The 13,934-nt window shown below is 43.0% G+C and overlaps 1 protein-coding gene across 3 annotated transcripts in view; it reads left to right on the top strand.

Annotated features, from left to right (window-relative positions):
* Positions 1–13,934, top strand: part of LOC124711416 (pyridoxal kinase) — a 118,292-nt gene that overhangs the window by 77,109 nt on the left and 27,249 nt on the right. For all 3 annotated transcript variants that reach the window (XM_047241477.1, XM_047241476.1, XM_047241478.1), the window contains exon 6: positions 9,077–9,265. In XM_047241477.1, coding sequence (XP_047097433.1) covers positions 9,077–9,265 — 189 coding nt within the window. The remainder of the gene's footprint in view (positions 1–9,076; positions 9,266–13,934) is intronic.

Here is a 13,934-nt window from a genome sequence, read left to right on the forward strand (position 1 = left end):
GAATATTCCATCCCTCACCCTCCTTCTTCTCCACGTCGCGTACCGGTCCCCTGGTGGACCGCAGCATGTAGAGACGCTTTACGTGCTCGTCGACGTGCTTTACGCACTTTTAAACGCCACCCTACAGTGGCGAATTGTATCAATTATAAACGATTACGTGCTCAGTGTCGTCGTATTATCAAAGAAAGCAAGAAAGCCAGCTGGGCTGCTTTCACAAGCACCTTCAACAGTTTTACTCCTTCTTCTGTTGTCTGGGGTAGCCTGCGCCGGCTATCTGGCACTAAGGTCCACTCACCAGTTTCTGGCTTGAAGGTCGCGAATGACGTCCATGTGGCCCCTGAGGCTGTCTCCAATGCCTTCGGCCGCTTTTTCGCAGAGGTTTCGAGCTCCGCTCATTACCACCCTGCCTTCCTCCCCCGCAAACAGGCAGAGGAGGCTAGGCCACCTAACTTCCGCTCCTCGAATTGTGAAAGTTATAATGCCCCATTCACCATGCGGGAACTCGAAAACGCACTTGGCCGATCACGGTCCTCTGCTCCAGGGCCAGATTCTATTCATATTCAGATGCTGAAGAACCTTTCTCCTGCGGGTAAAGGTTTTCTTCTTCGTACATACAATCGCATCTGGATTGAGGGACATGTTCCCGCATGCTGGCGCGAGTCTATTGTTGTCCCGATTCCTAAGCCGGGGAAGGACAAGCACTTGCCTTCCAGTTATCAACCTATCTCGCTTACCAGCTGTGTCTGTAAAGTGATGGAGCGAATGGTTAACTCTCGATTGGTTTGGCTGCTCGAGTCTCGACGCCTACTTACCAATGTACAATGTGGATTTCGTAGGCGCCACTCTGCTGTTGACCATCTGGTTACCTTGTCGACCTTCATTATGAATAACTTCTTGCGGAAGCGCCCGACCGCGGCTGTGTTCTTTGATTTGGAGAAGGCTTACGACACCTGTTGGAAGGCGGGCATCCTCCGCACAATGCATACATGGGGCCTTCGCGGTCGCCTCCCTCTTTTTATTCGTTCCTTTTTAATGGATCGACAGTTCAGGGTACGTGTGGGTTCTGTCCTGTCCGACACCTTTCGCCAGGAGAATGGGGTGCCACAGGGCTCAGTTTTGAGCGTCGCTCTCTTCGCCATCGCGATCAATCCAATAATGGATTGCCTCCCAGCTGATGTATCAGGCTCCCTTTTCGTGGACGATTTTACCATCTATTGCAGCGCGCAGTGTACACGTGTCCTGGGGCGCTGTCTTCAGCGTTCTCTTGACCGTCTTTACTCCTGGAGTGTCGCCAATGGCTTCCGTTTTTCTGCCGAGAAGACGGTCTGTATTAACTTCTGGCGATACAAAGAGTTTCTCCCACCGTCCTTAAGACTCGGTCCCGTTGCTCTCCCAATCGTGGAGACAACCAAATTTTTAGGCCTTACATTTGACAGGAAACTTAGCTGGTCTCCACATGTGTCATATTTGGCCGCCCGTTGTACCCGTTCTTTAAATGTCCTCCGTGTTCTCAGTGGTCTGTCGTGGGGAGCGGATCGAACCGTCCTACTTCGTCTATATCGGTCGATCGTCCGCTCCAAGCTGGATTATGGGAGCTTCGTATACTCCTCTGCACGGCCATCCATCTTACGCCGCCTCAACTCCATACAACATCGGGGTTTACGACTTGCGATCGGAGCATTTTATACCAGTCCCGTAGAGAGTCTTCATGCTGACGCTGGCGAATTGCCACTCACCTACCGGCGCGATATACTGCTTTGTCGGTATGCCTGTCGGCTACTGTCAATGCCCGACCATCCGTCTTATCGTTCCTTTTTTGACGACTCTCTTGACCGTCAATACGGGTTGTATGTCTCTGCCCTGCTACCCCCTGGCGTTCGCTTTCGTCGCCTCCTTCAACACCTTACTTTTTCCCTCCCTGCAACCTTTCGAGTGGGCGAGAGCCGCACGCCACCTTGGCTCCAGGCTCAGGTCCGCGTTCACCTTGACCTCAGCTCGCTCCCAAAAGAGGTCACCCCCGGTTCGGTCTACCACTCCCGTTTTTTGGAACTTCGTTCGAAGTTCATCGACATGACTTTCATTTATACAGATGGCTCTAAGACCAATGACGGGGTCGGGTGTTCCTTTATTGTCGAGGCAAAAAGTTTCAAATACCGGCTCCATGGCCATTGTTCGGTCTTCACAGCTGAGCTCTTTGCCCTCTACCAGGCTGTTCTTTACATCTGCCGCCACTGACATTCTGCTTATGTCATCTGCTCAGATTCCCTGAGCGCCATCCAGAGCCTCAGTGATCCGTACCCGGTTCACCCTTTCGTACACCGGATCCAACGCTCTCTTCAGCAGCTGGTGGACGTCGGTTCTCCAGTTAGCTTTATGTGGGTTCCGGGCCATGTCGGTATCCCTGGGAACGAAGCTGCAGATGCCGCGGCCAAGGCTGCGGTCCTCCAGCCTCGAACAGCTTCTTGTTGCGTCCCTTCGTCCGATTTTAGCAGGGTGATTTGTCGACGCATCTTATCTCTGTGGCATGCCGATTGGGCTGCACTTACCAACAACAAGCTTCGGGCCTTAAAACCTCTTCCCGTGGCTTGGACGTCCTCCTCACGCCCTTCTCGGCGGGAGGAGGTCGTTTTAGCCCGGTTAAGAATTGGACACTGCCGGTTCAGCCATCGCCATCTGCTGACGGCTGCGCCGGCGCCGTTCTGCCCATGTGGGCACTTGCTGACGGTTAGACACATTTTAATGTCCTGTCCAGATCTTAACACACTGCGCCTCGATCTTAACCTGCCAAATACTTTCGATGCCATTTTAGCGGATGACCCACGAGCAGCTGCTCGTGTTCTTCGTTTTATCAATTTGACACACCTCGCTAAGGACATTTGATGATGCTGTTTTTTAATCCTATGCCTGTCAGTCTGTCTTTTATCGTGTTTTCCCTTTTAGTTGTTGTGGTCAACTTGTGCCTCGCGGTGCATTCTTAGAGTAGTCAGGGCGCTAATGACCATTGAAGTTGTGCGCCCTAAAAAAAAAAAAAAAAAAAAAAAAAAAAAAAAAAAAAAAAAAAAAAAAAAAAAAAAAAAACTGCTATCCCTTCACCTTCCCTCCACCAAATTGCTGCCTCCATGCTACGTGACTGTTGCATTCCAGTCTGAGATGCCGGAGATGGCAGTCATGTGTATGTGAGATTTGGTTGCTCGTGTGAATGAAAGTGTTTGTGTTTTCTTTTCTGTAGAAGGTTTTGGCTAAAAAGTAATGTGTAAATATCTTTTTCATTTTGCCTGTCTGCAACTCGGCATGTCACCTTTTCCTTATGTTGTTGATATTCCAACCTGGAGTTTCCATTGGGTGATTTTGTCTAACGGCTTTTCTTCCCTCTCACAACTCTATGATGTTTTCCTTTGTTACTATTCTCAATAGCATTCGTCATCTCAGTGTCCATTCTTTCTCTTCTTTCCTGAGTTTATTCACTGCCGCCCAAACCAATCACACTTCAGAGTCACAATGTGTCAATGATGTCTTCGGGTACAACACATGGCAGTGTGATCACACAGATTGTTGATGCAGCATCTGATGGTGCAAATTCTTACCACTGATAATTATATTTATTGCTATTGATCACACTTTGTCCCTCATCCTCACCTATTTCAGCATTTTATTTTCCACTCCTACTTGTGCCACATGAAATTGTAATACTCAACCTAAGTAATCCCTCTTCCCCCTTCTCTTCCCTTATCAGAATGCGTGCAGACTTCAATACCTCATCCAATCCTTTTCTCCCACATTAGTGTGTGTTTCTCGTGTATTTGTTCATATCTTTACATAGTTTCACTCATTTTTTCATATTTTTATGCATCTCTGCTTGTTTTTATTGGTCAATATGTATTTTTACATGTCTTTTCTGGTATCCAGCTCCCCTCACAACCATCTAACACCTTCATTTGCCCATTTCCACATCATTCCTGTTCCCCTTATGCCATCCCTGCCACAGTGGGCCCCTGCTCCACCTTTCTGCACCAATTCAGAAAAATATCCCTTCCCTGGATAAACACAGTCCCGCATCCTGTTCCTTAAATGCTGATTAAACCATGGAATCCCACGCAACAGACTAACCATAAAGATTTCTTTAATTGAATCTCACCCCTCCTTTCATAATGACCTTCACATTGTCAGGTTCCACTGGTCCTGCTCCTCAGAAGCCGCTTACTGCAAAAACACATCTCCATGGCACAGCCATCCCAGAACTACCTCTGCTCCCTCTACAAGACATTGCTAATGTCCAATCCCTGCTAGATACAACGCGTCTCTGAAATTGGATCCCTTGCTCTCCAGCACTAGGTTGAGTGTTCGAGACACCACCTCCATAAGTTATACAAATTGCTGACATCCTAGTGCTGCCTCAGGAAACCACTATCCAATCCATACCCTACCTACAGTGTTCCTCCTCAGACCCCGCCTATCTGACCTTTTCAACTTCCCACATCCCCCCAAAACTTCCTACCATCATTCCACCAAATCCAGAGCTGAAACTTTCCTGTAACACTGTTCTTAACCTTCCCACTACAGCCCCATAGAAGTTTAGCCGCATCTAAGGGCCTCACCTGTAACCCTAGAGCCAAATTGAACCATGCTGGACTTGTCAATGTCCTAATCTCCTTCTCCCAATAACTGCAATGGAAACACTTCTTTGCTATCAATCCCTCCAACCAAAGCCAACCTTATCCCAACACTGAACCCTGCCACTCCCAGTTCGTACTAACATCCAATTGTGTTCCTTTCCCTCTCCCGTCTGACCATTGCCTGGTCATTTCTTACCTTGAACTTAGCCTCACCATCCTTCCCCAGGTCCCTTCCTTAGAACACCAGTCTTTCATCAGAAGCAAGGACAACCATACAAACCTCAAAACAAATCCTGACCTTATCATCCTACCTGCAGACAAAAGTTTCATGCTTGTTGTTATAAATCGCTGTGGTTACCTGGTGGAAGGCCTATGCCAGTTATCTGACTTCACCACCTATAAACTCTGCTAACCCTTCCCAGAACCTCTTCCCTGAAACCATTTCCCACTTCACCACAGTGGAGACAATTTCCCACCTCACCACAGTGACACACCCACCATCTACAAGCTCCCCAAAATCTAAAAACCCAGAAATTCTGGCACTGCAATTTAGAAAGAAGTTTTTGCCCCTATTGACCAAAACCTCCAACTAATTGCTCATAATCTAGCCTACCATGTCACTGCCTTCACCAACCTTCCACCATGTCTACCCCTTTACATCCTGATTCCCTGCTCATCACTGCTTATGTCCTTGCCCTATATACCGAAACATCCCTCATGCCCATGGTCTTACCACTATTGAACTCTACCTTTCCCAACATCCTTCAGACCCACTATCTCATTCCTCATACACCTTAGTAACTTTAACTGACAACTACTTTTTCTTTGAAGGGAAGCTATACAAACAAATCTGCAGTATAGCCGCGGGCACCTGCATATCACTCACCTATGCCAACCTGTTTATGGGTTGCCTATAGATCATCTTCCTAGCTCCCCAAAATGCCAAACCCCTTGTCTGGTTCAGGTTCATTGATGATATTTTCATGGTCTGGACTCAAGGCCAAGACACCCTATCCTCATTCCTTCACAGCCTCAACATCTTTTCTCCCATCCATTTCACATGCTCTGTCTCAACACAGCGTGCCAATTTCTTGGACGCTGACCACCTTCTCTCTGGTGACTCTATTTGCACCTCTGTCCACGTTAAGCACACTAACTGCCAACAGAACAACTGTCATACCTTCCACACTAAAAAATCCCTCCCATACGGCTTGGCCACCCAGGGATGGTGTATCTGCAGTGGCAATAACTCGCTTGTGCCCAGAGTATGCTGAGGTCTCACCAAGGTATTCATAGACACGCACTGTCTCCCAGACCTAGTTTGCAGTCAGCTCTCCCCGCACACCCCCAATCCTCCCATCACCCCCAAGAACCAGCTACAAAGGAGTGTCCCCCTCATCACCCAATACCATCTCAGTTTGGAACAACTGAATCACATCCTTCATCAGGTCTCTGATTGCCTATTGTCATGCCTTGAAATGAGGGGCATCCTACCCCAGATCCTTCTCACCCATTTTAAAGTAGTATTCCATTGCCCATCCAACCTCCACAACATCCTAATCCATCCCTATGTCACATCCAAACCAATATCTTACAATAGGAATCATATTCCTCCTGCCCAATCCACCCACCCAGCACTAGCTATTCCAGTCCTGTCGCAGGCTTATACTACCCCATCAGAGGCTGGGCCACCTGTGAAAGCAGCCATGTTGTATACCAGATCTGCTGCAATCATTGTTCAGCTTTTTACATTGGTACAACTACCAACCAGCTGCCTACCAGGATGAGTGGCCACATCCAAACTGTGGTCAAGAGCAAAGTAGGCCACACTGTGGTACAACATGCAGCTAAGCATAACACACTTGATTTCAATGACAGTTTCACTACCTGAGCCATATGGATACTCCCTTCCAACAATAGCTTTTCTGAACTGCACAGATGGGAGATATCCTTAAAACACATTCTCTGCTCCTGAAATCATCCCAGCCTCTACCTGGCCGCATGCCCTCCACCCAACAGTTTCCACCCCCTCTGTCCTATTACCTTCTCCCTATTCTCATCTCCCACCCTCTATTTGTTCTGTCCTTCGCCAGTGCGTGCACATGCCCCTTTCCCCTTCTCTGCTCCCCTCTTTTTTTCGCTCATCATTCCCTCCCTTCTTCTGCACCTTCCTGTCCCACAGCCTCCCGACACTGCACCTGTTGACAGTCTAGTCTCTGCACGCTCTACCAGACAGTGCTCTTCTCTGCCCCCCACCAATACCTTGCTATCCCTTCTCCTTCCGGCTCCCTCCAGACTGCTGCTTCCATGCTATATGACAGTTGCATTCCAGTACAAGCTGCCAGACATGGTGATTTTGTATGCCTGAGGTGTGCTCACTTGTGTGAATGAATGTATGTGTGTTTCCTTCTCTGAAGGATGCTTTGTCCAAAAACTAACTATAAGTGTCTTTTTTGTGACTGACAGCAGCTCGACGTGTCAACTTTACGGTGAGTAGTACTCCACCTTTTCCTTATACTGTAGACTGTTTAATTAGTAGTAATTCTACCTTTTACACAAATAAGTCTATTAACAGTGGTAATTCTCCCTGTTATTTCAAATAATTAACTTGAGATACATTTCTGTGTAAATCATGTACAATACCATTTTCTCTCTCCACCACTAAACTAAATGTGTTATATTTGCCTTTATGTCTTAAACCGACCACATAACTCATGTCAGTATTCTGCCCCAGACTCGGCAGACTCTTCACGACCGATTCTAACAAATGCTATCTTTCACATTAGTTGTGATGCAGTTCAAAGAGAAACAGTGGTGGAAAAAAGGTATACTAAGGCATCAGTAAGAAACTCGTGTTAACAAAATATAATAATTAAGAAACTAAGCTATGTTTTGTGATGAGATTAACTCGGAGGCTGGTAGTAATCTGCCATGTCATACTGATTTAGGATAATTTTTCAGCAGTTATAGAAACTTTTGCAGACCACACTTTTTTTTAAATAGTGAAGAATTCATGTTGCTGTTTGCCAATCAACATCGCAAGTCAGTTCCTCATATTGTTTCCAGGGGGCCTTGACACTCAGTTACTAGTAAGTTTCTACAGTGATCATACACTCAAATACTCGTCCAAAGACTAATCAGAATTTTTAAGGTTTGAATGATATTTCCACCATTTAACTGTATTTCATATTAGTATCATGATTTGGGCCTTAAACCATTATCAAATACAACAATGTTGGGTATAATTATATATTGTTAAGTGATGTCATCATCAAGATCTACTATTACTACTACTACTACTATATATAGATCTTGTTGATGACTTCACTTAACAAATTCTAATTATAGCCAACATTTGTGTACATGATAATGACTCAAGTTCAAAATCGTGGCGCTGCAGTCTGGAACCGCAAGACCGCTACGGTCGCAGGTTCGAATCCTGCCTCGGGCATGGATGTTTGTGATGTCCATAGGTTAGTTAGGTTTAACTAGTTCTAAGTTCTAGGGGACTAATGACCTCAGCAGTTGAGTCCCATAGTGCTCAGAGCCATTTGAACCAAAATCGTGGTAGTAGTATGAAATAAAGGACTTCGGTCAGTCAAATTGTGGAAATATTGTTCAAACATTATTACATGACTATGGCCCAAAAATATGAAAAATATTAACAAAATTTATAAGTTTGTAGACATGGCAAACCATATTTTGGTATTTTTTTTTTTTTCTCCACATTCACACACATCTCGATCCATAAACCCTATCATGAAAGACAGCCATCAGGGAACAGGAACAAGCCAGGTTGTATATTAACAGGCAGAAATGGGCATACCAAGCTATTTCTGCTAAGTATACTACCAACAACTACACCTAGTGCCAGTCTACCCACATTGATAATTATGGGAATTACTCATAGATTACTAGTCCATATACTGGAAAGCACTCACTCCTCCCCTCCTGCACTACTCAGCAGCTATTTCCATCCACTAATTTATACTAAGCATTTATGTAGCTTAACCAATTCTAAATTTGAGAGGACAGCCCAAAATAAACGTAGGGAGGATGAAGATCCTCAATAGAGCTAGGTCACTCCCCCCCCCACCACCACCACCCTTTGTCACTCTCTCATTCACTTCTTTCTCGTCCTCTGGTCCTCCACCCCCCCCCCCCCCCTCCCCCAAATCCCCTTATTGTGGCATTCTGGGAATGAAATAATTATTTTTAGGATAGATCTTGCATGGTGTGTGTGTGTGTGTGTGTGTGTGTGTGTGTGTGTGTGTGTGTGTGGGTGGGTGGGTGCATGGGTGGGTGGGTGCACACGTTTTGTGTAATTGAGAATTCTGGACTACATTTGACTTTTGTCAATGCATTTCAAATTTATTGCTGTCACTCCTTTCAAAATGTTTCTGTATTTTTATTCATGAAATTATTATGTGGATTTTTTCCTTACATCAACTTTAAATTTTCAGATAAAGAGAGAAAGAAGTTTAGCATAAGAATTCCACGAATTAAAGGAGTGTTTACTGGAACTGGTGACTTGTTTGCTGCACTGTTTCTTGCTTGGATGTACCACAGTGATGGAGACACAAAGTTGGCCCTAGAGAAAACAATTGCCACTCTTCAAGGTGTCCTCCACCGCACACATGAATTTGCAGGAGGTAAGTTTAGTAGAATTACATTGTCATGATAAATAGATATTTCCCAACCCCTCTCTCTCTTTCTTTCTTTCTCTTTCATCCCCAAGGAAGTAACTATTAGTTCCAAAAGCTAGGATAATGTGATCACTTTTATATGTGTATATGGGCAGTACTGAACATTTTGTTTCCTGAACATAATTACAGTACAGCCACAACTAACCAAAATACAGCAGGGAAGCCATTGTGAATAACAGTTTTTCAGTTAAACCATTAACATTGAATATGTACTACATTATTTTGTATCATCACAGTACATGTTGTTGAAAAGTTTTGGTGATCAGACAGAATCAAAAATATCTTTGTAGGTTCGCTTATGTTCTTTATTAAAGGTAAAATTACATTTTTGGAATTACAGTATATTAATTTATGGTATACTGTACTTAATAGTTTGTAACATGTAAATTTATAAATTACTCTTTCAAAACACCCTGTAATTTATGTTTGTTTCTTGTGTCCCTCTACGCTTCCAAGCAGCGATTTCCCACCATCGTTTCATTAGGAAAACATCAACGAGCATTGACTCATTGCATTGTTGAACTAATCGTAGGACAGCCTGTAACAATGACATGTGCTGTAATTTCTGAGTTATACAATACCCAGAAGAGTTTTTGAAAGAAACAGTCTTAATGTAGGCTTACCTCTAGTGCTCGAAAACCATCGCCAGCTGTCACTATCATCCGCGTCACCTACTTCAGGCTCTTAGATAGTGTCATTATTTGAATGCAGCACTGTTTCTACAGTGTGTTGGTCTGTGATTTCTTGCACGTTGTCCACAACAATGCATTCATCCATATCTTGCATATCTATGTCTTCACATCTAGGAATTCTTTTTCTCATATCTGTCAAATTTTCAAAATTCTCTGAGTCATCTTCTTCAAGCCCATCATACAGTTCATTCCAGCTCCTTTGAAGAGTTTATGGTTTCACATTATCCAAGATTGGTATACAGCAACAAATTGTGTGTTTCATATTTACTGCCTTTGCCTTCAGTGTATCACTCTTTTGTGTGTGTGTGTGTGTGTGTGTGTGTGTGTGTGTGTGTGTGTGTGTCACTATCTTGCAGGATGTTGCTAAAATAAGCCATGGTAGTGACATTTAAATGTCACTATTATGCCATTGTCCAGTGTCTGAAGAAGTAGACCAGTAATATTTGGGGGAAGGAAACGCTCAACAGTAGCACCAATTTTTAGCTCATGAGGGCGTGTAGTCACATTGTTAATCAATAAGATGGCTTTTTTAGACAGACATTATTCTGTCAATAACTTTTCAAGTTTCAGTACAAAATGGTCTCTAAACCATTTGGCAAAGATTCACAAGACACCCAGGGGTGTTTCTAGGGCTCTATTTAAAAAAAAAAAAAAAACTGGTAGTGCATTTTGGGCAACAGGCTTCAAGGGATAAGATTTTTTCAACCTCCCAATACACTCTGAGGCCAGTCTTCATGTGTGAGAAGTGTTTGATGTCAGCCGGCCGCAGTGGTCTAGCGGTTCTAGGCGCTCAGTCCGGAGCCATGCGACTGCTACGGTCGCAGGTTCGAATCCTGCCTCGGGCATGGATGTGTGTGATGTCCTTAGGTTAGTTAGGTTTAAGTAGTTCTAAGTTCTAGGGGACTGATGACCACAGATGTTAAGTCCCATAGTGCTCAGAGCCATTTGAACCATTTGTTTGATGTCAAAAGAACAGTTATCCATTCTTTTTTCATTTTGTGTCCTGGGGCAGATGTTTCTTTTGAGGAAGCTAAGGATTTTGTAGGAAACAACTTGAAATTAACTCCTCTCTAAGCAGCGTCGTAAATTTGTTCATTAGTGTAGCCTTGGGTGTAATCTTCAGACTATGTTTTGAAAACATGAGCCACATCTGGGTCTGTAGATAACTTTTCTCCACATACATTCAGTTGTTACAGCTGTTCTTAAACCTGTCTAACCACAAAGATTTTGAAGGAAAATCTTTTCATTCCTCACCTAAAAACTTGGCTAACATTTTAGCTTTTTATTGCAATATCAAAGCTTGCCTTGTTCTCATTGTTGGACGAACCAAAGATAAAGAGCTTCACATGCTTTTTCAAAGTCAGATGTTTTCAGTATGAGAATTTATCAAAGATTGCTCTACGTTTCAACTTCCCCCATTCTGAAATGTTAGAAACATCATCTCATTAATTAGCTGCAACATTTTTCAATAAACTTCCTTTTCTGGATTGATTAATGGCAGCTTATTTACCAGCTAAGGTAATCACAACACACTACCAATTAGTCACCATAGCACAAAAACACACCACATGCAATAAAGCAAAGAACCACTATGGTAAAATGGTTTATTATTGGCAGCTTAGGTTTATGAGAGCAGTGAGTTGGTGGGTGGAGAACCCACTTGAGGTCAGGCATTCACCTCTCCCCTGTAACTGCGGTCCAGCTCACTTGTCATGAATTATTTTCATCCAGTACAGGTTCTTCTTATTTTATTTTATTTTTTTTATTTGTGATTTTCAGAGGTCTTTCAGATAACCCTGGTTTTGGTTGACCTGAGTTCAGTTTTACTGTAACAATCAGCAGTTCTGGCTCATATCTATACTGATTTTACGTATTCATTCATTCTGTTCTTATAATGGAGGAGCATTTTAAAGAATGCGTGGCAAGTCAAGATATACAGTAATGGAGAGAAGTTGTATCAGTAACCTCCTGTGTGGGATTTATAAACAGTTTATTACTATTTACCAGCTCAATTATATTTATGCTTACATAGTCAGTGAATAAATATATGGAATTTACAATGAAATTCATCCTGTCTGTTTGAACAAACAGCTAATGTGACACATGAAAATATAGAAAACTGTTCATTCATGCTTCCTGCTTCTTTCTTCGGATGTTAAAAAAAAAGCATAGCATTTTCTTGTGCTACCTCTTCTTTCTACCACATGTTGCATGTATACCTGTACTCTGAAAAGGTATTGTAAATGAACTTACTTCATCATCACATGCATATCCCGTGTGTGTCCGTCCTTGTTTTGTCTCATTATGACAGACCTTCTAAGACCACAGTTCCACACTAGTGCAAGATGTGCTCATCTTCACACAGAGACACTCTATTAAACAGTGAAAAATCCAGGAAGGAATGTAACAATATTATGAAAAGGAAAGTTGCTACTGTAATGTAATTAAATGTCGGAGATAAAGTTTATCTCATGTGAAAAGTACGATGCCCACACTAAAGAGTTAATATAACTTCATTATGTTGCCATACAATGAATTTAATTTATTTATTTATGAATATTTTCTTTTATGATAAATAATGGATTTGTTTGAGATGTTAAATGTTGTATATTTATATGTATTTATTTATATGTGTCTTTGGAGTGTATTAAGGTCAGAAGACCAAAGAATCTGGAATGCAGGAATGTCTGCAACTTCCGGGCACATGTTGGCTTGCCCGCCACTTCTTTGTCGGTATTGGAGGGAGATGGACGTGTTTAAGTGACCAGTACAGTATAATGCATTTTTAGAGTATCAATGTTCGTAGTGAAAATATTGTAGTGACTAAACAAAAAGTACGAATAAATATTATTTTTAGCCGAAAGTAATTTGTATCCGGTAGTGTTTATTTCAAACAAGAAGAAAACCCAGACCATGCTTGTTAGAGTAATGATTTTGCAGACAAAACTTCGAAAACCCCTAGACAAACGAGATCTGCAGTGTGTAATCTTTCAGCAGCTACTAATAAATAAGCCTTGCTGAAATTGTGCTGGAACTACTCGTACTATTCTCAATTACATACACGTGGTGCGAATGTGGTCCTACCACAATATACCGCGAAAGATTCCACATCATTCAGTTATCAAGAAACGAGATAGGTAACAACCAGTACACTACTCACCATATAGTGGAAATTCTGAGTTGCAGATAGACACAACAAAATGACTGTCACAAATAAGATTTCGGCCAGCAAGGCCTTCGTCAAAACTAGACGACACACACACTCACGCAAATGCAACTCGCACACACATGGCTGCAGTCTCTGTACTGTCATAGCCTCGCAGCCAAATAACAGTCCACTCTTTCTGATGTCACACATGGTCAGCCCTGTCCTGGTCTCTGGGATACAGTTTTGGTCTCTCTAAACTGTCACCTTGTCTGAGAAACAGCACAATGATTCGCATTAAGCCACCATGCCTCATCAATTTGCAACTCTTCTACTTCCATTCGCCCTCCACAGCAGAGTGTCTGTAGGTGTCTTCTCTGTGCCATACTGCACCATCTGTGACTGTGTACACAGTGATTGTGGATGCGGGACTACCCTGCAAACACTATCCTGCTTGATAGGTGCCTGACGTCATTGCTTGTGTGATTATCTGTTGATCAGAATGCCATCTCCCATCTAGAACACAATCGTAATGATATCTATAGACAGTTTGTATGATTATATTGTGAATTAGACACAGGATGGGAAAATAGCAGTTTGTTGTTTTAATTATGGACACCAGTGTAAATAGAATTACTTCCTTTTAAAATTTTAATTTCCTTGAATTTATTTAATAAAAAAACAGTAAAGCATAATGACCATTTACACAGTTAAAACTTATTTGAATTTCCTTGATCGGAAAAACCAAAAACCATAATAGTTATTTACACAACTCAGT

The sequence above is a fragment of the Schistocerca piceifrons genome, chromosome 8, assembly GCF_021461385.2.
Source record: "Schistocerca piceifrons isolate TAMUIC-IGC-003096 chromosome 8, iqSchPice1.1, whole genome shotgun sequence".
NCBI classification, from domain to species: domain Eukaryota; kingdom Metazoa; phylum Arthropoda; class Insecta; order Orthoptera; family Acrididae; genus Schistocerca; species Schistocerca piceifrons.